The sequence below is a fragment of the Nomascus leucogenys genome, chromosome 1a (assembly GCF_006542625.1).
Source record: "Nomascus leucogenys isolate Asia chromosome 1a, Asia_NLE_v1, whole genome shotgun sequence".
Classification (NCBI taxonomy): Eukaryota; Metazoa; Chordata; class Mammalia; order Primates; family Hylobatidae; genus Nomascus; species Nomascus leucogenys.
Window position 1 is genome coordinate 61,585,214 of NC_044381.1, and position 26,161 is coordinate 61,611,374.

The following is a 26,161-nucleotide window of genomic DNA, read 5'->3' on the forward strand; positions in this document are numbered from 1 at the left end:
GGTGGATTCAAATCATAGCACACTGTGGCTTGACAGCTGTGTAAGCCTCACTCAGGCTCCTTGTTTGTAAAACGAAATGAATAACAGTGGTGGTGAGGATTAAATAACAACACATATAAAGTATGTGGTATGATTCTTATCACAGGGGAAGAGCTTAGTAAGCTTTGGCTACTATTTTACTATTATGATCATCACTCAGGCCACTGGAGAGCAAGTTACTTGACTCAGTGGAAAAATGGATTCCTTAATTGATTTATTTGGAGACAAGGTCTCACTCTGTTTCTAAATCTATATCTACATTTTAATTTCTCACTAGCTACCTATGGTTTCATGCTGTGTTTCACTATCATCCATTCTGATTACATTTATAATTCTAAAGTGACTTAAAGAAATACAATTATCAATTTTTATTTTTTTCCATAACAATACAGTTACACGTGAAGTGTAGTTACCCACGCTGAAGTGTAGTGGTGCAATCACTGCTCACTGCAGCCTCTACCTCCCCGGGTTCAGATGATCCTCCCACCTCAGCCTCCCAAGTACCCAGGAATACAGGCACACTCCACCAAGCCCAGCTAATTTTTGTATTTTTTGTAGAGATGGGGTTTTGACACATTGCCCAGGCTGGTCTCAAACTCCTGGGCTCAAGCAATCTGCCTGCCTCAGCTTCCCAAAGAGCTGGGATTACAGACATGAGTTACTGTGATTCTTAGGCACCTGGCCTAAGAATGGATTATTTTAAAGCACTCATATCCATGTAACCAATGTAATATCCATTAAAACAATTAATATGATAACTGTGTCTCAGACATCTATTCTACCAAAGACAGTGAATTCACTAAGGAATGATTCCTCCATCAGTGAACTTCACTTTACTGGCTGAGTTCTGGGTATGTTACATGAGATGTGATCATCACGAATATTGGATTTTCCTAATACCAATCATGCACCTTCATACTACATCCAAAGATACAGATCAGCATGGTTGTATATTGTGTGAGAGAAAAACGTAATAGTCATTACCTTGGCTTCCTCCAAGAGTAGCTAGTCTGAAGACTTCTTTGAGGGTGAGGCTTTTCTCATTTACCTTATTAATTAAAAGGATATTGGAAACCATCACTGCTCTTCTGATTGCATCAAGCATGGAATATGAATAGCCACCAGCCACGTCTACAGTAGGTAAAATAAAACCAAAACAGTAACCTTGTGAGGATAAATGGAATAATACATATATAACATTGTTTTTATGACAGATATTCAGTCCTTAATATACTTTTTTAAAAAAGCTCTTAACTATAAACACAAGATAGCCATAGACTAAGATTTAAAGCAATTCAAAATCTGTAATTAGTGTCAAATGCATACTTGTATTAGTTTCCTACAGCTGCTGCAACTAATTATCACAAATTTTCTAGCTTAAAACAGCAGAAATTTATTCTCTCACAATGTGGAGGTCAGAAGTCTGAAATTAAAGTGTTGGCAGGGCCATGATCCCCACAAGAGCTCTAAGGAAGAATTCTCCTTTGCTTCTCCCAGCTTCTGGTGGCTCCTAGCATTCTTTGGCTTGTGGCAGCATCACTCCAATCTCTGCCTCCATCCTCAAATAGCCTTCTTCTCTTCTCCCTGTGTCTTCTATTTGTCTCTCTTTTCCTGTCTCTTCTAAGGGTATTGATCACTGGATTTAGGGTCCACTCTATTTTAGAATGATCTCATCTTGAGATCTCTTCCTTAATTATATCTACAAAGACCTCTATTCCAAATGAGGTCACATTTACAGATTCCGATAGACAATTCAACCCACCACAATACTCAAATGGTTTAAAGAGCCAAAAGAAATTCTTATCTCTGAAGAGTCCATGAACTCTCACAGAAATTGTTGAAATATGCCTGCATAGTTATAAAGATAATTTAGATAATGTGTGGTTTAAAATAAGCTCACAGTTCTATTCACTAAAAATTTATCCTAACCTTGTTCAAATCTGGATGAGAACTTTGGGAAATTAAAAAGCCACTTCTTTATAATTTTTATGAAGAGCTTTTAGAATAAACTTGTATATTTTTGGAAATTAGTGTAATAAATGAGCAGTGCTAATGTAGACAGCTCTATATTTTGGTAGGCATCATTACATGAGGAATGAGATTTTAGTGATTTAAATAAAGTCCCTAATCATAATCAAATGAAATACTACCTTTAACAAGAATGAACATGGAGTTAAGTGAGTTTGCATAAATAAATTTCAAGTAAGTTAGTATGTTTTATTAAAGAAAAACACATTTGTAGCTAATAAAGTAGGCTTCATATTTCAAGTGTTCCTTCTGTCATTTCTAGGTAGACATATGTAATTGTTAGTGCCTCTATACATGTTGCCAAAATAAAATAATTGCCTATTTAGTAGTAACTCTAGATTGTAGCTCAATTTTATGCTCAACTATCCTACATGTCCTTAAACTTGTATTTAAATTAGAGAATCACCCAGCTCTCTAAAAAAATTCATTACATCTACTTAAGTTACTAGTCTGTGTTAATACATAGTAACCATCCCTTAAATCTTCATTTTTATCATAGCTAGGAAAACAAATACTAAGAAAACAAATACAATTTGGGAACTACACACATTAAGCTTTGAAATAGTCTGTCTGCTGCTTCCTTCTTTATTGCTAAAACAACAAAAATGTTAAATATAAATAAAGGTGGAATAAAAATTATATCACTATGTGGTATAAAATATGTAAAGACTAACTACATTTTATAATATATGGGTAAAGACTGGAAGTAAACACAGAGAAATGAAAGCAATGCAGTTAGGATGGTGTGAATATGGAAGACTTAAATACCTGCAGTTATAAAAATAAGGTATAAAATATCACAGAAAGTAGCATTTTCCTAAATACCTACTCAAAATTAACCTTACAGAAAGAATAAGTATAGATTAGGAAATCACGCTACGCAATTTACTGGAAAAAAATTGAGAGATGCCTTATGATGTTGATTTAATCATCCTATATTCTTCTGGTTGCCAATGTTATGTCAGTAAAATAACTGTAAACCAAAAAACAATTTTTGTGCTCATCAAAGAAAGAACTCTGGGCTGCATAATTTCATGGTATTTAGTAAGAGTCAAGCCTTTTTTTTCCAGGGATTTCCACTGTGATAGTAACGCCGATTCTTCCTGACTGGATTAGCTTTGTAGTTTTCCCCTTCCATCTACAACACATTTAATGTAGGTGGAATCCCTACTTTATCATATGGCTAGAGGCACTGTGGTAGGATGGAAGGAGAAATCATGAATATCTACATTTTATAGACCTGGTTTTAAACTGTGCACGTGGAACTTTTTGCTTTGTGGACCTTTGATCAGTTACTTAGGACCTGTGAACCTCAATTTTCTCAGAAAATAGAAATAACATCACATATCTTAATAATTGCAGAGAAAATTCAGTTACATAACCGAAGTGCTGAAGAACGAGGACAAAAGGGTGGAAACTGTGTGGAGGAGAGAGGAAAATTGAAGCATTTTCTCAGAAGATTTGCCCCCTTACCCCACTACTCCCCCAGGACCATCACAATGAAGACGGTATCATTACTTGCTCGTCAGAGTCAACATTTGGACACTATTATTTACAAGAAGACTCTAACAAAATTATACAAGAGCAAAAACTTAAGCCAGAGGACAATGGAAAGATTAAAAAATGATTTCATATGTACGTGCTCATTTACTATGATTACTTATTCAGCAATCATTTACTACACCCCTTACATGTGCTTGATTTATTTAAGCACTTGTAAATAAAACCTATGGGCTCCCCACATGAGTGAGCTAACTATCTTGTTGGGGAGAAAGAAAAGAATCATATAAACAGACACATATTAACAATAAATTGTTTTCACTTTAGTGATAAAGAAAATGGAGATGAAGGGTCCATTTTGATAGGATGGTGAGGGAAGACCTCTTTAAGGCAATGACATTTAAACTAGGACAAGAATGAGAAGAACTCAGCCATATAAACAGAGGCAAAAAGGGCATTCAGACAGAGAAACAATGCATACAGGACTTTTGAGAGAAGGGAGTATGATTTATAGAAAGGATAGTTGGGGTATTCATGAAAGCCATATCTATTCATAAAAGATAGCCAGGGTGGGGAAGAGAGAGTAGTGTGAGATGAGGCTGGGCAGTGGATGGGTGTCAAACCATTGTGGAGCTTTGTGGGCCTTGTAATGAGCCTTACACACTCAAAATCCCATTGAAGGGTGACGAGCACGAGGGGTTGACATGATCAGATTTTCGCTATGATTCTTTTGTAAATCACAATGGACTGGAAGGGCCTAGGATGAGTATGAGACCCATTAGGAAGCTGGTGCAGCAGTTCAGCAAGAAACGATGGCAGCTTGCATCAAGTGGTAGTGACCAATGAGGGGAAAGGGGATGGTTCCAGGAGATACTAAGGAGTCATGAGGTTGGACATTGTGCTGGGGAAGAAGTGAGGGAGAAGAACGTCCCAAAGATAATGACCAAGTTTCCAGTTAGAGAAAATGAATTCTCTGAAAAGGAGAGCTATTTTAGAGAACTAGGTTTAAATGTGTTTTGGGATAGAATGAAGTTCGGGGGTTCCTTCAGGAGGGGTCTAAGAGAAGGGAGAATGTAGTCAGTTGAAAACATAGGTTTAGAATTCAGAGAAGTCTGGGCTGGATATAAGAACCTGTGTGTCATCTGAGTATATTAAATCACATGAAGCCATGGTTGTGGATGGCACCTCCTAAGAAGAATGTGTAAAGTCAAAAAAGAGACTGCCAAAGACTGACCCTTGAAGCAAGCTTTCAAATGGCCAAGAGGAAGAGAATCAGCCTTCAGAGAAGAGAAAGAAGGGAAGAACAAAGGTGCTTCATAGGATTCAAGATAAGATTATTTGGACAACGGAGAGAACAGTCAATCATGGCAAATACTGCTGACAAGTCCCATTGGATGAGGACAGAATGGCATCCTTTGGAGTTGGCAGCAGAGATTCCAGTGGTAATACCCACAGGAGAAAAAAGCAAAGGCAGTTGTCATGGAGGGTGGGGCAAGAATCCAGACTGACGTTGGTGGAGGAATGGAAAAGGGCCTAGAAAGTGGTGCCAGTGTGGATCCCCACTCTTTGAAGAAGCTTTGCCATGAAGGGAGGCAGACAGGTGGAGCAGGAGCATGAGGGGGATGTCTGATTAAGAAGGGGTTTTGTGCTGGGCGTGGTGGCTTATGCCTGCAATCCCAGCACTGTGGGAGGCCAAGGCAGGTGGATTACTTGAGGTCAAGAGTTCAAGACCAGCCTGACCAACATGGTGAAACCCTGTCTCTACTAAAAATACAAAAATTAGCTGGATGTGGTGGTGCACACCTGTAATCCCAGCTACTCGTGAGGCTGAGGCAGGAGAATCACTTGAACCCTGGAGGCTGAGGTTGCAGAGGGTTGAGATTGTGCCACTGCACTCCAGCCTGGGAGACAGAATGAGACTCCATCTCAAAAAAAAAAAAGAAAAAAAAGAAGTAGTTTTGTTTCTTTGCTTAAAAGAAGATACTAGAGATGTTTGTGTACCAGCAGGAATGATCCAGCAGGAAGGAGACACTGATGATACAGGACGGTCTATGGCCAAAGGAATTAGTTTATTGAGATGCTGGGAGAGGGAAAGAATACAGAACACACATCGGGGTATTTTGGTATTTTTGCCTTTGATTGGAAGAAGGGTTTTGTTGTTGTTGTTTTTGCTGCAACAGGCCAAAGAAGAGAAAATTCCAGCAGATGCAGAAAGGTGTGTGAATTTTGTGGTGGGAGATTGAGGGAAGGATTTCTGGTTGTTTCTATTTCTCAATAACTTATAAGATGAGGGAGGCCTTAAACTAGAAGTTGGGGTAGAAAGTTTAAGAAGAAATGAGAAAATGCTGTCTTGGAAAAAGGAGATATACGCTTATTACAGACTAATAACTATCTCTATTGCCCAAGCGGAGGGCCATTTGGGATTTGAGAACAAAATTTAAAATGAAAGCCCACTGGAGGATTTTCTCCAGCAACTTCCAGATGCTCTACTGCAGGCACTAAGAAGGGGACTTTAGAGATAATCAAGGGTGGGGCTTTTGCAACGTGAATACAAAGAAAATGAGGGGAATATGAAAAGCGAGAATGTTTCCAAGGGAATGATTACAGTGATGTACTCTGACATCTAAGAATTCGAATTAGAATAACGGATTTTGAGAAAGCATGGAGTCACTGGACTAGAGTCCACAAGAGAACAAAGAGCTGTTGTTTTTGAAATAATGGAAGAAGTAAGTTAGGATAGGGAATTGTCACTGAAAAGTGAGGTACTGGCTCCATGTATGTTGCTTGTTTTAATGAGTTTATAGGTCTTGTTTATGTAAACTTGTTCTATATGTTTAAATTTTTCCTTCAGATGACTATTTTTGGTTATTTGCTATGTTTTCTTTGTTTTTATGGTTTTTTCATATTTCACATAGGAGGTATCCTATCTTTAAAATTCTTCAAGTAGTTATCTCTAGTATTTTTATACTGAAAAGTCAAAAGTAAAATATGTGCACTTTTCTTTTTTCTGAGACAAGGAATTTTTTTTTTTTTTTGAGTCTCTCTCTGTCACCCAGGCTGGAGTGCAGTGGTACAATCTTGGCTCACTGCAACCTTCACCTCCTGGGTTCAAGCAATGCTCCTGCCTCAGCCTCCCATGTAGCTGGGACTACAGGCACATGCCACCACGCCCAGCTAATTTTTGTATTTTTAGTAGAAATGTGTTTCACCATGTTGGCCACTTGCCAAATACATCCTCCTCTCAGTCTTACACATAAACTACAACTTCTTGGGTTTTGTTAATAAAATTAGAAGACAGAATTATGTATTACACTTGGAAAATTCTTCCTTGCAGAGAATATATTATTTTTCTAAATTTTGTGATAAAATACTGAAGACATTCAAATGACATAGGAAAGCATAAAACCAAAACTCAAGGACCTAACACTCAGTTTTTAAAATAAGTGCCATGTATTTTGGTCCCAGGAACCTCTTTCCAGCCTGAGGGAAACATCTTCCTGATTTATGTTACCATTCTGATAGGTTTTTAACATTGTGCCTATTCTCTCCTGAGATATATTTTTGGCTTTTACTTTCATTTTTTAAACTCCTTTACAATTCTTTGATCTTCTTATTCTGATTGATGTTAGCTTTCCATGACATATTGTGCCATTATTTCCCCACATGGCCCTTCATTTGCCTCATCTTTCATTGAATGATGTAGATTTTCAAGTAAGTTTTTCAAAGGGTTCCTAAGGAAAATATTTTCCAAGTCTTTGTATAGCTGAGAATTTTGTTGCCTTCCTACATAAAGGAGAATTTGGCCAGATATATTATTCTTAGCTAACACTGCTTTGTCTCCAAACTCTTTTCTTGCCTTTTGGTATTTTGTGTGCCAACAAAAACATCTGAAAGCAAACTGGTTTTTAATTGTTTTGCTGATAACTGACTTTTTCCTTGTGTCAATATTGTAGAAATTTTTTTATTGTAATTAAAATATTTTGCCACAACATGTTCAGTTATGATTTAGCATAAAACAGGGTAAGCACTTGCAAGGCAGTTCTTTCTTAAGCTCAGAAAAGATTTACCCTTCAAAACTCTGACTATTGCATCTGTCCCATTTGTTCTGGGTGCTCCATCAGAAAAAACCCCACGTGTTGGCTCTGTGCTTTCTGGGCTTCACATCATTCATCCTCAAACACCCTCTATCATCTTTGGTTGACTTTGTTCTTATATCACTGATTTGATTTTCTGCAACAATAATTCTGCTTCTCTTAGCTTCCTACAGGGCTGGTGGGTTTGTCATTTTTTTAACTGAGGTATAACTAAAATATCATAATACATACATAACTTAGATGTTCAGTTTGGAGAATGTTAACAATTATATAGCATTAACTACTTTGCAAAAAAACTAAGATATTAAACATTTCTATCACCCCAGCAAATTCCCTCATGGCCTTTTCCTGTCAATTCCCCAAATTCTTACCTACAACATTTGGCAACCACTTTCTGATTTCTACCAATATCAGTTAGTTCTGTTGGTCTGTGAGTTTCATACAGATGGAATCATGCAGTGTGTGCTCTTTAAGCCCACACTGGCATATATTTACCCACATTTTGCATATATCTGTAGTGTGTTTTTTACTGCTAAATAATATTTCATTATATGAATATACCTCAACTTGCTTATCCATCCTCCTGCTGATAGATGTTTACATTGTTTCCGGTTTGGGGCTATTATAAATAAAGCTGATATAAACATCTTCATACAACTCTTTCATTTATTTATTTATTTAGAGACGGGTCTCACTGTCACCTAGACTGGAGTGCAGTGGCATGAACATGGCTCACGCAGCCTCGACCTCCCAAGCTCAAGCGATCCACCTGCCTCAGCCACCCAAGTAGCTGGGATTACAGGTGCATGTCACCATGCCCAGCTAAGTTTTGTATTTTTTGTAAAGACAGGGTTTTGCCATGTTGCCAAGGCTGATCTCAAACACCTGAGCTCAAGCAATCCTCCTGCCATGGCCTCCCAGAGTGCTGGGATTACAGGTATGAGCCACTGCACCTGGGCTTCATACAACTATTTCTGCAAACATATATGTTTATTTCTCTAGGGTAAATACCCAAGAGTAAAATTGCTGGGTCATATGTAGATGTACATTTAACTTTATAAGAAACTCCCAAAACATTCTCCAAAGTAGTTGTATCATCCACTCTCCTTCCATCAGTGTATGAGAGTCTATGTGCTTTTTAATCTGATTTTTTTCAGTTTTCTTCCTTGATTTCTAAAATTTCTACCACAATCTTTTCATAGTACCATGATTTCCTGTACTCCAGGGATGATGGCGATTTTCTGAAATTTTCTTCTGGATCCTCAAGCAGATCATTTTCAGGTATTTGTTCACATTCTTATTCTTTGTGACATCACATTATCTTGTTTTGCTATATTTCTGTTAAATTTCATGTGGGTTTCTTCTACCTAATATTTGTGCAAGTCAAGATCTGCCTGCACTTGTTACAGACAGGGTGTGTGAATTGCTCTTGGACCTGCTCTCTATTCATAGTATAAGGTATAATAATCTTCTAAAGTTTACAAATTGAAGGGTAAATTGATACATAAAAGTCACGTTTAGGAAATAGTAGAGTAGAGGGTGACTAAACTGCAAGAAGGACTAGGTAAAAATGAAACACCATCCTCTCAGTAAATAAGCTAATAGGTCACATTTAATCAAACGTTTGGTCAATACACCAACTTCGCCCTTTCCTTTTTAAGCCAATCTTGATTGATTTGTGTCATGTGCCAGGCAGGCACCGTGTACTATTGTTGCAGAAATCAGAAAATGAATCCTTGACTAAAAACTGCTAGAAAATTAATTTTCTCAAGGTCTTACAGATAATAAGTGACAGCTAGCACTCGACTTGAACTTTATAGACCATCACTAAACAATCCAAAGTCAAGAAAGGGAAGTCATGTGATGAACTTAAATTATGGGGACCAAAATCCTAGAATATCTGAAAACAATATCTGACTGATTTTTATGTGTCTGCTAAATTTTTCGTATTAACTGACTATAGTGTGTAACCAAAACTTTTGGCCATTTTTTTTCTTGTCCTTTGAAGCTTTTTTGTGAATGTAAAATCACTGGTTTCCTCCTTTAACACCTGTGACTTTATGTAGAATTATCGCAATCTTGATTTCAGGCTTAAATTAGAATTTTCAAAATCTTGATTACTTTGATTCCCATAAAATTGGGAAAAACTTCTAATCTAATATATACCTCTTTCAAAATATCAGTAAAATCATTATGCATATTATTGTGTCTTACCAGTTAACTACTTTGTAAAATGTCTCACTATAACAAACTGAGACTTGAGTACCTGCAGAAAGTGATGAAAACCACCAGTGTCAACATGCATACAGCCTGATGCTCTTAAATATGAGGAAAACAAAGGCGTCAAGAACAGAAAACACGTCCTCGTGCCCCATACCCATTAAAAAAAATTTTAATTCAGTCATTCAGTCATACAAGAAGCCTCACAGAGGACACCTAGAAATTTGGGCCTGACTCACACTTTCGAAGCGAGCAATGCTTGCACACTCTCAAGAAACACAATTAAAATGTACTGTGAGGAAAGGAAACATCACTAATCCGTCACTAATTCACATGCACTTAGAACGTCCCTCAGCCTAGTAGACAAGCAGACTGCTTGTGGATATGGAGAGGTCTCATTTGGCTAAACATTGCTTAAAAGCAAAACCAATTCTTAACATACGTCTGAATTCTCAATTCTGTCAAAGATTGAATCTGTGCTCACTATGGCAAGGACAAAAAAATTTCTTTTGAGACAGCATTTGTAATGACAGTTATTGAAAACTAAAAATATAGAAATCCAAACCATTAAAACCTAGCCAGAAGTACAAAACAAAACAAAACAAAAGTCAAGGACTGTTTTTAAAATACCTCTGAAACATGTCAGAAGGAATTAATCATCCTTTATAGCCTAATCTTTGAATAATAAGCAGGAGGTTAGTATCATCAAAACTTCTCCCTTTGCATACATTTTCCTTTTTTTTTTTTTTTTTTTCTGAGGCAGAGTCTCTCTCTGTCACCCAGGCTGAAGTGCAGTGGCGCAGTCTCAGCTCACTACAAGCTCCGCCTCCCGGGTTCACGCCATTCTCCTGCCTCAGCCTCCCGAGTAGCTGAGACTACAGGCGCACACTGCCACATGTGGCTTAATTTTTTGTATTTTAGTAGAGTCGAGGTTTCCCAGGCTGGTCTTGAACTCCTGACCTCGTGATCCACCCGCCTCGGCCTCCCGAAGTGCTGGGATTACAGATGTGAGCTACCGCGCCCAGCCCAAAACTAATTTTTTTTTTTTTAAACAGAACAGTCACCTGCAAATTAGTCACATTAGAAAATTACACCGTAATCGACCACTTTGCCATAGCTCCAAATGGTGAACTACTAACCTGTACCCAGCCCTATCTTGACTTCATGTTTCAGGACTTCTAGCACATTTAGAAATCCACTGCTGAGCCTGTAGAGAGAGGAGATGTCAGAACAAGGAGATCCATGTGGTTCCAATAAAAGATGAACACTAATAACAATGACGGTGACACCACCGAAAATTGTGCTTCCCAATATATCAGCTCTAATGTTGACACAAACATATTAGTCAAATCAGACCATCCAAGTCCTGGAGTAAACAGGATCATAAAATAGCCTAATCCTTGGGCCAAGGTTAATCTCAGGTGGGCACAAAGCAGCAAGAGCCAGAAGGAAAAGCAGGGGATCATTTGTACGGGAAAAAAGTGAAGAAATCAAACCTTGCAATTAATACAAAAGTCTTATCTGTCTTTAATATTTTCTAACCAACACATCTTTTTATGTTAGGAAGCAGAAATTATAAAGCATTACCTATTCTCTCTGCCTGGAATAATTTGTTACCCTGAATGAGTAGTGACTTGTAAGATCGAAAAAGGGGAGTACAACTAGAGAAAGGGGTGGAGCCTAAAAAGTCAGAACCTGACCGTTCAAACGCTGCCTCCGAAGACAGAGAAAGTAGGAGAAATGGTTCCTGGGCTGAATTTGGGACCTTGTGACCCTGAGCTTAAGAGATGTGCCAGCTATATATATATACATATATACATCAGCCTCCCGAGTAGCTGGGATTACAGGTGCCCGCCAGCATGGCCAGTCTCTACTTTTAGTAGAGACAGGGTTTTGCCATGTTGGTCAGGCTGGTCTCGAACTCTTGACCTCAGGTGATCCTCCCACCTCGGCCTCCGAAAGTGCTGGGACTGCAGGCATGAGCCACCATGCCCACCATGTGCTGCCTTTCTAAAGAGACAAAGGAAAACTAAGGTGATCCTTAGAATTCTAAAATGTTGCAAAGGTCAAAGTGGTCTGCTGGAAGATGCACATAACTCTAATTTCAAAAGCCCCAGTGCATACACAGTAAATCTCTCAGTTGCTGGAGAAAAAACAGCAGTGACCATTTAAACAGAACTGTGTCCTAAAGAAATTTAACTTCAAAACTCAATTTGCAAAGCCAGATTATGCTTTAATTAAGAGGGTATTAACACCCAATGGGTGTTAAATCCTTCCACTATCAAGTAACTAGACCCTAATTATAGTCACTAAGCTGTATATAGACAAGATTCCCTGTAATCTGTCACTCCTTTAAGTCTGAAAACTCAGAACCTCTGGGGTCCCTAAAGCACTCCAGAAATATGTCACTGTGGCTCTCAGCACCCTTCCCATAATGACACTGACATATATCTTTGTAATTTGCAAAGTCCCTAGATTTCCAACCGTGAATGCCTCCAGCTCTTTGCCTAGGAGCTTTCTTAGCTCTCTCCTGTGCTAGAGCCTGCTCTGCCCTTGTTTGGGGATGGCCAGAAGTTCCAGAGAATTAATAGTCTTCTCCACTCCACCCAGGAGCCCTCAACAACAACCCATAAGCATTTGGGTATTACTATCACAGCCAGCTCCCTCACTTCTTGGGCAGGATAACTTTGAGTTCTGTTTCGGACACTGGTTACCTGAGTTTTCTATTAAATAGAAGGATTAAATTCCGGAAGCCCACAGTGGTAACCTCCGTGATGATATGATCTTCACTGACTTCTTTCCCTGCCCTGTTTTACTTAGCTGAAGGTGTTTTTTTTTGTTTGTTTGTTTTTTGAGACGGAGTCTCAAAACCTGTCGCCAAGGTTGGAGTGCAGTGGCGCGATCTCGGCTCACTGCAAGCTCCGCCTCCCGGGTTCACGCCATTCTCCTGCCTCAGCCTCACAAGTAGCTGGTACTACAGGTGCCCGCCACCATGCCCAGCTAATTTTTTTTTTTTTTTTAGTAGAGACGGGGTTTCACCACGTTAGCCAGGATGATCTCGATCTCCTGACCTTGTGATCCGCCCACCTTGGCCTCCCAAAGTGCTGGGATTACAGGTGTGAGCCACCGCGCCTGGCCCCTGAAGGTGTTTTCTGAGATCACACCCACAAGCATGGGTTTTTAACCTAGTATCCATGGACTGGCATCATGAGATCTATGAATTCCCTGAAATTAGATGCAACACTTGTAATATCCATGGGCTTTTTTCCCCTGAAATTACAGGCTATAACTTATTTATTTTTCTGAGACAGAGTCTCACTCTGTCACCCAGGCTGGAGTGCAGTGGTGCAATCTTGGCTCACTGCAACCTCCGCCTCCTGGTTTCAAACAATTCTCTTGCCTCAGCCTCCTGAGTAGTTGGGATTACAGGTGCCTGCCACCACACCCAGCTAATTTTTATATGTTTAATACTGATGGGGTTTCACCATGTTGGTCAGGCTGGTCTCGAACTCCTGACCTCAAGTGATCTGCCTGCCTCCGCTTCCCAAAGTGCTAGGATTACAGATGTGAGCCACTGCGCCCAGCCAATAACATTCATTTTATTCATTTATGGATCCATCACCTTTCAAAAGGTTAAGAACCAATTAATAAATAACACCTCTGTATTCTGGGGAATTATAATAGGACAAGGTCCTCCTGGGCTTGCCTGTGTGGGCTGGCATTCCGTCAGGTCCAACAGGGTAACATACATCATAGTGCATTTGCTTTGGTATTGCTGTGTTTCCTTCTCACACTACAGCACAAACAGTAATGGGAGTGACTACCCTCTTCCTGGATTTCCTGGCTGATATATGGGTTCTTTCAGTACTTTCACTGTATATTTTTTATGTTGTATTCCCTATTGTCCTTTTTTTGTACAAACTCAGAGATTTCAGAAGATTCTGTGCTCTTCACATGTGTCCTCTGAGATAAATGTCCTCTCACGTGTTCTCTTTTACTCCTCAACAGCACGAGTAAATGTCTATCTATCTGGTTCCTGCCAAACACAGAATAGAGGAGAGATCCTGGAGGAATGACAGAGGAAACAAAGGCATTTGGCTGCTAATCTGCAACCCAATCATTCGTAATCTACCAAACAATCATTGTCTACTTACGATAAATTGGAATTGGGACAGTGTGCGATGGATGCTCCTCGTTCATGGAATACATTCAGTTCTTCTGCAGAGAGGTAGCAGCCATGTGCCATCACTGTCTGGAGAGAAGAGTGCCCTACGTGGAGTTTACCGCTCACAAATGATTAAGTGGGTACTCACTCACCAGGTATTTTAGAGAGAGACCGAAGCTGTAGCTTGGCTGTTAGCATCTTCACAAGAACATTTATGATGATCTGTATGTACAAAGTTGCTAGGCACAAGTTATACCTTAGAAAAGGCCTGTAAACGCATTGTCTTACGAAAGTCTCGGCAAATTTGTGGAGTTTACTTAGGTTCTTTTTGTTGATCTATGAAGTAATGAGGGTTTGATCCAGGTGATCTACAGCACAGAATATCCATCCAGATGGAAGATAACATGAGTTTCTCATCTCTACTTTAGAAGACTGTCAAGTTACTTTCTTTTCTAAGTTTATATGGTAAGTGGCTGGTGGTGTTGTGCGTGCTCCAATTCTAAAAAAACTTTCTAGAACTAAAAGTCCCTTCTCAGTATGTGAAAGCCGTGAGAGTAATCCTGCAAAGCGCTGTTCTTTATTTCTGCTCCTAGCTTCAACATAAGTGCCAATGGCCTTGATATTTTCAACTAAATAAACTTTAACTCACCTATGTTTATATTTTCATAAAAACTAGGAAATTTAACATCTTATAATCATTAATTCAGAAAGTAAAATTGATCCAAGAAAGCAGGCACTGCACACACGAGACCTCTCTAAATTTTTAATGTTGGTAGTATTTATTTGTAGATTTTCTTCACTAAGACTTTACTCTTTCAAAATTATTTTTCCCTCAGTACAAAACCTGTATCCAACTTGCTTTCTCCTTTGAGAGGCACAGTTCAGTGACTACAGAATTATTATTATTTTTTGGAGACAGAGTCTCGCTCTGTCGCCCAGGCTGGAGTGCAATGGTGCAATCTCGACTCACTGCAAGCTCCGCCTCCTGGGTTCACGCCATTCTCCTGTCTCAGCTTCCCGAGTAGCTGGGACTACAGGCGCCTGCCACCACGCCTGGCTAATTTTTTTGTATTTTTAGTAGAGACGGGGTTTCACCGTGTTAGCCAGGATGGTCTCGATCTCCTGACCTCGTGATCTGCCTGCCTCGGCCTCCCAAAGTGCTGGGATTACAGGCATGAGCCATCAGGCCCGGCCCAGTGACTACAGAATTATTATTAAAATATAACTTTCCCAATCTCTATGCAAATAAAATTAACATGCAAATGGGAGGTTAATTTATTAATCATATGGAAATACATGTAAAGAATGAAAATTATGGTGTAGCTTTTACATGATTTATGCAAAGTATTAACCTTTTAAATCAGTTATATTCATATCTCCATTCACACAGTCACTAAGAAATTATTTGCTACGGTAAACTCTCCATGCGGTTTATACATTTCATTGAAGGCCAAGACCAAGTAGTACATTATTGTAATGAGGTCTCTTCACACATATTAATTTTAATTTTAGAAGTAATGCATACTCATCTTTTAAAAGCACTCTCAGAGTATTTAAAAATAAAAAGCAGAAAGTCCGTCCGGTTTTCCCTCAGGAAGAGTCATTTTTAATACTCAAGTTATGTCTTTCAGACAGTTTTTTTCTAAGTAAGCATGCATCTATACATATGTACATACACATCAAATAATATCACACAAACATTCTTCCTTGTAAGCCTGCATACCTCTTTCTTTGTGAATGCTGGATAAAATCCTACGTATGCTCTGTAATTTAATCCCTCACCGATAACAATTTTTAAACTTTAATATATAATTAGCATCCCTATTCATATTACTTAAAGTGAATTCTTAGAAATGCATCTGCTGACTCAAAGAAATGTAGGTTTACATTCTAATAGATAATGTTAAAATGTCTTTGGACCAAATGACATTCCCAACTTCAATAAAGCCTTTACATTTAATTCACTAAGATGAAACTTCGGGCCCATTTTTAACTACACACACACACACACACACACACACACACACATGCGCGTGCGCGCACACACACACACACACACACTAGGCTTTACTCTAGTTTAAGAAATGTATACACATGTACCCCATAGATATATAAACCTTCTGTGTACCCACAAAAATTAAAACTTTAAAAAAATTTTTAAAAGAAATGTATTCATATCAGAAATCTGAAGATTACTATTGAGATTTTAAAATTTAGATAAATATGCCCTCCTTTAAAGAGATTATGTCATGATATAAAACTTACCTTATTTGTCAAAAGATTGTTTTTATCATACACATCTGTGTAGTTTTTATAACTGGGGTATAAGTTTTTCACAGCTTCAACTTCATCACGATTTTCACTTACATGGCTCTACAAGAAAAAAATAATATTTTCTTTTTTTTTCTGTAAAATACCATTAGAAAGTACACTTCCTACCTCAAAATGGTGTGAATGGTTTTCTACTTGCCTATTTAAGGGACCACATAGAAAGGCAATGAAGATTGCACATGCATTTTATTAGAAACAACTATATTCATCATAGATAATATAATGTATATGACAAAGAAACTGAATATTACGAACATGTAGTGTGTGTGTGTGGATGTGGGTGTGGGTGTGTATGTGTGTGTATAATATCAAGACAAATTTTTCCAACAAAGTCTTTTCAAATTCTGACCTACAGCTAGAACAAATATGAAGTCCTCCTTGAAGATAGTCAGGACCCTAGCAACCTGCCTCTTCTGGTGCTGGCCTTTCTTTTGTTTTGAGATAGGGTCTGGCTCTGTCACCCAAGCTGGAGTGTAGTGGCACAATCTCCACTCACTGCAACCTCCGCCTCCCAGGTTCAAGTGAGTCTCCTGTCTTAACCTCCTGAGTAGATGGGATTACAGGCATGTGTCACCATGCCTGGCTAATTTTGTATTTTTAGTAGAGATGGGGTTTCATCATGTTGGCCAGGCTGGTCTCAAACTCCTGACTTCAAGTAATCTGCTGGGCTCAGCCTCTCAAAGTGCTGAGATTACAGGCGTGAGCCACTGTGACTGGCCATGCTGGCCATTTAAGAAAAGAGCTCAGTGTTCATAAAAAAGCGGACAGTGGGGTTCACTTATATGAACACTGGAATTTGAGTAAAGAGAGCTGGGTTTAAGCCCAAGTTCTGACAGCTATGTGTCCTAGAGAAAGTCATTCTTTTCTTTGGACAGCAATTTTCCCATCTTTCAAAAAAAAAAAAAAAAGGGTTGGGCTAGATGAGTGATTTTCCAAATTCTCTCAGCATTAAATATATTATTCATATAAAAATTCACAGAAACCCAATATATAGAAGGCATAAAAGCACTGCCCCTCAGGATGCAGCAGGATTGAGACTATAGGACCCTGTCTCCATTCTGTGCCCTTTGTTAGTTTCCAGAATTAGTTCTGCAAAAAAGAGTTTGAAAATAGCTGAGCTAGAAAATTCCACAGTCATCAAGAAACAGCCCATAAGAATCCATATGCAAGCAAAACAATAAGTCCTATGCCCCCACACTGAAAAAGGCCCCTAAGACCTTTTTCTAGGGCACCACAAAACCTAAGAGGGCATAATTAATACTTCCAAGAATGGCAATGGCATTTAGAACATGTGTAGCTAAATTTTTAAAAGAAAAAAATAGCAATGTTCTGAAAACACGTGTTTTACTCAGACAATGAACTCCATCCCTGGCCTTGAGAAAATCTCAGACCACCGATGAAATGCATGGACAGCAATAGAAGAAAGGACAATCTGATGATTCGAGTCATTTGGATAAATGTGAGTAAATGTGCATACATCCACATGCATCTCTCTAGCAAGGATACACTTGATTTTGTTGTGTGTTCTTCTCATCTTATTTTTCATGTATTTTTAAATGTTCATTTGTATTTTATTTTGTCGGCGACAGAAGCATTTTGTTTGCAAAGCAGAAACATCAGGTAAGTTTTGAATTTTATCTCCAGGACAGAAATGCGTGGGACTGAATTAAAAATTCAAAAATTATAGGCTGCAAATAATAATAACAATAATAGGGAAGGTGAGAGCGGTTAATGGTTCCTAAGAAAATAGATTTGGGAAACAAAAACCAAAAAAACACCAATTTACAAATGGTAAAGAATCAATGTGTTGTCTCTGCCCTGATCTGACCTTTCTTATAAGACCGTCAACTCCTAAGAGGAGAAATTTTAGTACAGTATGTAATTAAGCTTGGATGGGAGAAGGGGAACTCTCAATTTTAACCCAGATATAAGCTTTAAAAAAGTGTTTTATTCCTAAATTGCAACAATTTAATGACAAAGCAAGGTATACTTTTTTGTTCTGATTTTAAATTAAGAAACTCAGAACAAAAGGGATTTTAAATGCCATTTTGTAAGGTGGAAATTAGGCTCTTTTTGCTTTTCAAATAATAGCTGGTTTCCCTAAGAATGAAGGTACAGAACACACTGAGAAAGTATCAAGTGAAAGAGAAGTAGGAAATAACTGCATTAAATGTATGCTACAGAGAACAGATCACAGTCTGTTACTGATCTTGCCAGTACTTATAACGATTTTCGTGTCTTTAGAAGACTGATCAGAAAACATTGAGGGTATAAGGAACTCCAGGTTTCTTATCTGCAAAATGAAAGAATTGGATTAGGTGATATCTACAAGGGTCCTTTCTCTCCTATTATGCTGTGACTCTAGGATATCTCAGTTGAAGAAATAGAGATCACTCAGTAAAACAACTATAGATTATTGGAGATGATGATTTAAGGGTGCTGAGAAGTCTTGCAGGTCTGCATAGAGGCATAAAGAGAAGAAGAATACCCACCTGAATGTGCAAATCACGGGTTTTAGCAATGTTGCCAAGTTCACCCATCAAAGTCTCAGAGCAGGAGAGGGAAAAACGTGGTGTCACTATGGGCTTCACTCTAGAATACTGGAGATAATTAAAAACAATTGATACCTCTTCCTTACATCATATACAAAAATTAACTCAAGATGCATTAAAGATGTAAATGTAAAACTGAAAACTATAAAAACCCTGGAAGGGCCAGGCGCAGTGGCTCACACCTGTAATCCCAGCACTTTGAGAGGCCAAGGCAGGTGGATCACCTGAAGTCGGGAGTTCGAGACCAGCCTGACCAACATGGAGAAATCCTGTCTCTACTAAAAAATACAAAATTAGCTGGGCGTGGTGGCGCATGCCTGTAATCCCAGCTACTCGGGAGGCTGAGGCAAGAGAATTGCTTGAACCTGGGAGGCGGGGGTTGTGGTGAGCCAAGATCTCACCATTGCACTCCAGTCTAGGCAACAAAAGAGAAACTCAGTCTCAGAAAAACAAACAAACAAACAACAAAAAAACAACCTTGGAAGACAACCTAGGCAATACCATTCAGGACATAGGCATGGGAAAAGATTTCATGACAAACACACCGGAAGCAATTGTAACAAAAGCAAAAATTGATAAATGGGATGTAATTAGACTAAAGAGCTTCTGCACAGCAAGTGAAACCACCAACAGAATAAACAGACAACCAACAGTATGGGAGAAAGTTTCTGCAAACTATGCATCTGACAAAAGTCTAATATCCAGCATCTATAAGGAACTTAGACAAATTTATAAGAAAAAAACAACCCAATTAAAAAGTGGGCAAAGCACATGAACAGACACTTTGCACTGTTTTTCATATGATTGATGCAGCCAACAATCATATGAAAAAAAAGCTCAACATCACTGATCATTAGAGAAATGCAAATCAAAACTGCAATAAGATACAATCTCATACCAGTCAGAATGGCTATTATTAAAAAGTCAAAAAGATAGCAGATGCTGGTGAGGTTGTGGAGAAAAAGAAATGCTTATAGACTGTTGGTAAGAGTGTAAATTACTTCAACCATTGTGAAAGACAATGTGGTGATTCCGCAAAGACCTAGAGACAGAAATACCATTTGACTCAACAATCCCACTACGGGGTATATACCAAAGGGAAATAAATCATCCTGTTATAAAGACACATGCACACATACGCTCACTGTAGCACTATTCACAATAGCAAAGGCATGGAATCAACCTAACTGCCCATCAGTGATAGACTGGATAAAGAAAATGTGGTACATATACACCATGGAATACTATGCAGCCATAAAAAGGGAATGAGATCATGCCATTTGCAGGGACATGGATGAAGCTGAAGGCCATTATTCTTAGCAAACTAATGCAGGAAGGGAAAGTCAAATACTGCATGTTCTCACTTACAAGTAGGAGCTAACTGATGAGAACACATGGACCCATAGAGGGGAACAACAAACACTGGGGCCTATCGGCGGGTGGAGGATGGAAGGAGGGAGAGCATCAGGAAAAATAACTAATGAGTAGTAGGCTTAATACCTGGGTGAAGAAATAATCTGCACAACAAACAAAATGTGACACACATTTACTTGTGTGAACAAACCTGCATATGTACCCCTGAACTTCAAAGTTTTTTCAAGAAAAGGAAACTATGGATATCATGAATGTGAAGGGTACCCCAAAATGCATATCATACAGCAAGATGATTTTATATCTCTATTTTGGGGAGCAGTCCTCCATTCTAACAGTCAGTGGAAGTACGGGGTTTTATGAAAACAGCTCAAAGTGGAGAATAAAGGAGGGTATCTTCTTCAGCACCCAAGTTCAATAAAAGATCCTCTCCCAAACGACAGACGCTCCTCTGGCTCCGATGAAGGCTAGACTGGGTAGGCTTTATGAAGAGAAGTAGAGGCCGAAGAAGTTTTAAAAGAGTGCTGGGGAGACTAAAAGTGAGGTGATAGCGGATTCCCTTTTGGGAATACATCTTGTGCAGGTGTGCTGGTTACAGCCTTCCTGAGAACTATTCAGTTGTAGGACTGGCTCTGGTGCCACCTGAGGTGAGTGGCCAGGCAGGAGAGAAGGACTCATAGAGGGGTGATGAAGATAAGGATCTACAAAGGTTCATCTAAATCTCCCAAGGTTAGATGGAAAGAAATTTTGAGATTTCTTATGATTTCCAATCAGGCCTCAAAAGATGATTAGGGAAGGGTCAGGCTTGCCAGTCTAAGAGATTGCTTGATGGAGCCACATGCCAGCCTGTTAGGGATGGAGGCAGGAAACAGCATTGTCTCCATAGGCCCACCAACACCAGGGGACCACAATGGGGGGTACCTGCTGCATGCCTGCAGGCCATGTGAGGTGTCACACACGTAGGGACCAAGACAGCCAATGGCAGGGGCATAGGACTAGACACTGCCTGTGTTACAGAGCAGGCCAAGGGCACAAGTGGCCGGAGCCAATGTTGAGGTGGCCACCAAGCAGTCCCCAACTTCCAGGTGCCACCAGTCAGCCCATGCCCATCAAGCCCTCTCCCTGCTTGCTAGAAACCAATCCTGTGAAATCAGAAGATCCCAGAGGAGGGTAAGGAAAACCACTGAGGAAGGAAAACCTACCCTGAGATGGTAACTCTAACCTGGGCAGTGACTGAGATTGTCCTAATAAAAATTGCATCAACTAAAAGCTTGGTGAACTTAAGACGAAGTTTACCTGCCTGACAAAATTTAGTTTTTCTGTTGCATGTAGGCACGGGGTTTGGGAGCCAAGAAAAGTACACACAGTTTTAAGAATAAAGCAAGTTTGATGTTTGCACATATGTGAATGGTGTTTAAACAAATCCACTAAAATCGTTAATATTTCATGATTTCAAAATGTATTTAAAACAAAACACAGAGGGCTAGGTACAGAGCTGCCCCCAAGAAAGCAAAAAACACCTGACCTCTGTTTCTATAAGTTTGACTTTTTTTAGATTTCACAAATAAGTGAGATCATGCAATATTGTCTTTCTGGGGCTGGCTTATTTCACTTATTGTAATGGGCTGCAGGTTCATCCACATTGTCACAAACAGCAGGATTTCCTTCCTTTTTTTGGTTGAATAATATTCCATTGTGTTTGTATATAGACATACACACTGCATTTTCTTTATTTATCTGTCTACAGACACTTAAATTGTTTCCATATCTTGGCTATTCTGAATGATGCTGCAATGAACATAGAGGTGCAGATATCTTTTCAAGATGCTTATTTTGCATCTTTTGGATATACACCCAAAAGTGGGATTGCTGGCTTATGTGGGGAGATGATGGTCAAAGGGTACAAATTTTCAGTTATAGCATGAACAAGTTCTGAGGATCTAGTGTACAGCATGTGTGGGAATAGATGTGTTAACAAATTTGATTCTGATAATCAATAAACAATGTAAAAATATATCAAATCATCACATTGTACACCTTGAGTGTACAATTTTTGTCAATTAAATATTTTAAGATAATTTTTTAAAAACGTCTGAATTCACTGAGCTGAGGGTGACAGTCCACAGTGACACATCAGGCTCTAGGTAAATACTTCTACATGCATGGGATAAGCCAATCGTACACAGACTAATCACTATCAAGCAACTTTATGAATCCTACAGCTAATGCACAGGCAATCTAAAAGCGAGCTCTGAACAAAGTTACTCACGTTCTTTTGAAGCATTTCTGACACAAATCTGAAATAAAGCAACAAATGGGTTAGAAAACGAGCATTTTCTTTTTTTCTTTCCTTTTCTTTTTCTTTTTTTTTTTTCAGACAGAGTCTGGCTCTGTTGCCCAGGCTGGAGTGCAGTGGCGCAATCTCGGCTCACTGCAAGCTCTGCCTCCCACATTCACGCCATTCTCCTGCCTCAGCCTCCCGAGTAGCTGGAACTACAGGCGCCTGCCACCACACCCGGCTCATTTTTTGTATTTTTAGTAGAGACTGGGTTTCACCATGTTAGCCAGGATGGGTCTCGATCTCCTGACCTCATGATCCGCCTGCCTTGGCCTCCCAAAGTGCTGGGATTACAGGCGTGAGCCACTGCGACCGGCGGAGCATTTTCAAATAAACATCTTAATAAGGTAAAAACATGATTCTTACATATCCTGATTTTCATGCAAACATTTCTAATGATGCACATGTTCCACCACCACTAATTAAAGATTAACAAGTAGTAATTACTCTGCTTTTTTACTTGCAGCCAGAGATGGAGTGCAAAATCACAGGGAAACGTAATGTTATCATCTAGCATCGGTCGGGCTGTTCTCAAATATTCCCACAGCACTCAAGCTGTTCTACTAGCTTAAGCTCTGTTTGGAGAAATGTTGCAATATATTATGCTCTATGCATGTTAGAGTCATGAAGTCCTATGCACCTGGAGGCTTTTAGAAGCTATGAAGCTCTTTACTTCGAATTCTCCTAAAGTGGAAGCTACTTGTTCCCACCATTTATTTCCAAGGGCAGCGTTCTCTTGGGGATGAACGTTGGAGTAATGCAGAAGGAACAGGTGAGAGGCGGTTGTGAGGTGCATGGGGAATGGGATGGTAGTGATCCCACCAGTTTATGCCTGCAGGGATGGTGGCAACTGTAAAGACTATGAAATGGCTCTTTCTGCCCTCCCTAGGCAGCTGTAGTTTTCCACCTTCTGGCATTCCTTTGTTTCAGAACAAAATGAGAATTAAGGTTTATCACCACAAAAATGGATTAATTGATAAGCTGGGGTAGGCTGATGCTAAAGGAAGGCGGGTACTCCCTCCTCTCTGTGAGCATACAAGCAGCCCCTCTGCTCCCTTTGCAGAGGACACTTTCAAGGGGAAAGAGGTCTGGGGAATAGAAAAAAGCTGAACTTCTAAAACTTGCATCAGAATATGTTTGGTCTTGGGAAAGATTTGTATCTAAAGCATTTTCTTCTGTATCTCTTAGATGTTGAACAGAATAAAATTACATTTTGTTCAGGTGCAGTGGCTCATGCCTGTAATCTCAGCACTTTGGGAGGCTGAGGCAGGCGGCTCACTTGAGGTCAGGAGTTCGAGACCAGCCTGGCCAACGTAGCAAAACCCCATCTCTACTAAAAACATAAAAATTATCTGGGCACGGTGGCAGGGGTCTGTAATCCGAGCTACTAGGGAGGTTGAGGCATGATAATTGTTTGAACCCGGGAGTGGGAGGCTGCAGTAAGCTGAGATCGTGCCACTGCACTCCAGCCTGGGCTACAGAAGGAGACTCCGTCTCAAAAACAAAAAAACAAAAAACAAAAAAAAGATACAATTTCTTGTCAAATCCTTAAGGTACTATAGAAAAGCCATTTTAAAATATAAGAAAAGTATTTATATGGTCAGTAGAATCTCCCCACGTTGTATGAAAAAGAACATAATGAAAATTCATAATCTCAAGCCATAGTATGACCCACAACCAAAAGTAATTTAATGAGCAGGCCATATGTACTTAAAAGCAAATCCAATCTACAGGAGAAGCCCTGGTCTATAATGAAGGGTAGGGAGAGGGTAAATAATTTACTTCATTTTACAAGAGGATTTAGCCCAGGACTCCTATAGCAAGTTCCTGCAGGCATTAAATATAATTTGTTGCACAAAAATTATATTGACATTCAAGTTGGACAAACCCACACAGTGACCTTGGCAAATGGGAAGAATGCCTCAGTGCATTAATTCATCTTTCAACTTTAATTCGATGGAGTATGTTAATACATCTTGAGCTTCTCAGGCCTGTTTTGGTTTTGGCTTCAACAATGTGTGATTAAGGGAGAAAAGTGAGGGGAAGAATGCTGGAAGCATCAAGAGAAGCACTGCTGTACCACAGGAGAAAATCACAGAGAGCTGGAGTCTCTGCAAATATGCTCACAGCTATTTATTCTGTACAAAATCTTCCTTTTAAAAAAATCTAATCACTTTCTACTCAACTCTTATCTAAAGTGGATGTGAACTAAAAAACACAAATGTACATGAACACAATCTCACCCACATACTCCTATTTTTAAAAACTATTTATATCGAAGAATAATTTACATACCATAAAATTCACCTGTTTTAAGTGCACAAAGCCATGATTTTTAGTAGATTTATTGGGTTTTACAACCACCATCATAACCTAGTTTTTGAACATTCTCATCACCCCAGTTAGATTCCTTGGGCCCATTTAGTTAATAGTTATTCGTGGGTCGGGCATGGTGGCTCACGCCTGTAATCCCAGCACTTTGGGAGGCTGAGGTGGGTGGATCACGAGGTCAGGAGATTGAGACCATCCTGGCTAACACAGTGAAACCCTGTCTCTACTAAAAATACAAAAAATTAGCTGGGTGTGGTGGCGGGCGCCTGTAGTCCCAGCTACTTGGGAGGCTGAGGCAGGAGAATGGGATGAACCCATGAGGCGGAGCTTGCAGTGAGCCGAGATAGCGCCGCTGCACTCCAGCCTGGGTGACAAAGCAAGACTCCATCTCAAAAAAATAAATAAATAAATAAATAGTTATTTGTACTTCCAGCCCCAGGCAATTGCTGGTGTTCTGTCTCTATGAATTTGCATTTTCTATATATTTCATACCAATTAAATCATATGATACCTGGCCTTTTGTGTTTGGTTTCTTTGTCTTAGCACAGTGTTTTTAAAAACCATCCATGTTGTAGTATGTATCAGTTCTTCATTCCTTTTTATGGCTGAATAATATTCCATTGTATACCACATTTTATTTATCCATTCACCAGTTATGAACACTTTGGTTGCTTCCACTATTTGGTGCAGGACAAGTTCCCATATGGCCTTGGTGACACAGTTTTGCCCCTTTTCTTACTTGTAGTTATCAGAATAACTGTAGAATGTGCTGGAAATGCAACCACCCTGAGATATGGAGAAACTGGTCAGAACAGCCTGGGCTCTGTTCCCATTCCTCCTAGAACAGGATGTTCTGCAATGTTTTAGTTCAGTAAGACCAGTTTCATCTGGGTATAAAACCACAGGTAGAGCATGCTCGCAGGGTCCCTCAGCTGTGATGTGATGTGGGGCATGCACATATGAGACTCTTGGGCAACTTTCCTGAGCCGTGGAGGATCAGTTCACCTAGGCTTCTATTTTCCCTTGCTACCTATATGTGCATAATAAACCTGCTTCGCTTAACTTGTTGTATAAGTGTGCTGTCTCACCGGATTCATGTAAGTGGTGTGCAGTATTGGTGAGGTGTTTAGAATCCTCCCCTGGGATTGATACCTATGTGCAGTGAACCTGCTTTGCTCCACATTTGTCTTCT

At 39.4% G+C, this 26,161-nt stretch overlaps 1 protein-coding gene across 3 annotated transcripts in view; it reads right to left on the minus strand.

The window, feature by feature from the left end:
* Window positions 1-26,161, minus strand: part of GDA (guanine deaminase) — a 101,161-nt gene that overhangs the window by 9,846 nt on the left and 65,154 nt on the right. For 2 of the 3 annotated variants that reach the window (XM_030809925.1, XM_030809933.1), the window contains exons 6-11: window positions 22,570-22,597; window positions 18,870-18,977; window positions 16,312-16,419; window positions 14,036-14,133; window positions 11,021-11,088; window positions 1,024-1,170 (exon numbers count right to left, since the gene is read on the minus strand). In XM_030809925.1, coding sequence (XP_030665785.1) covers window positions 1,024-1,170; window positions 11,021-11,088; window positions 14,036-14,133; window positions 16,312-16,419; window positions 18,870-18,977; window positions 22,570-22,597 — 557 coding nt within the window. The remainder of the gene's footprint in view (window positions 1-1,023; window positions 1,171-11,020; window positions 11,089-14,035; window positions 14,134-16,311; window positions 16,420-18,869; window positions 18,978-22,569; window positions 22,598-26,161) is intronic. The other variant, XM_030809928.1, reaches the window with a different exon arrangement.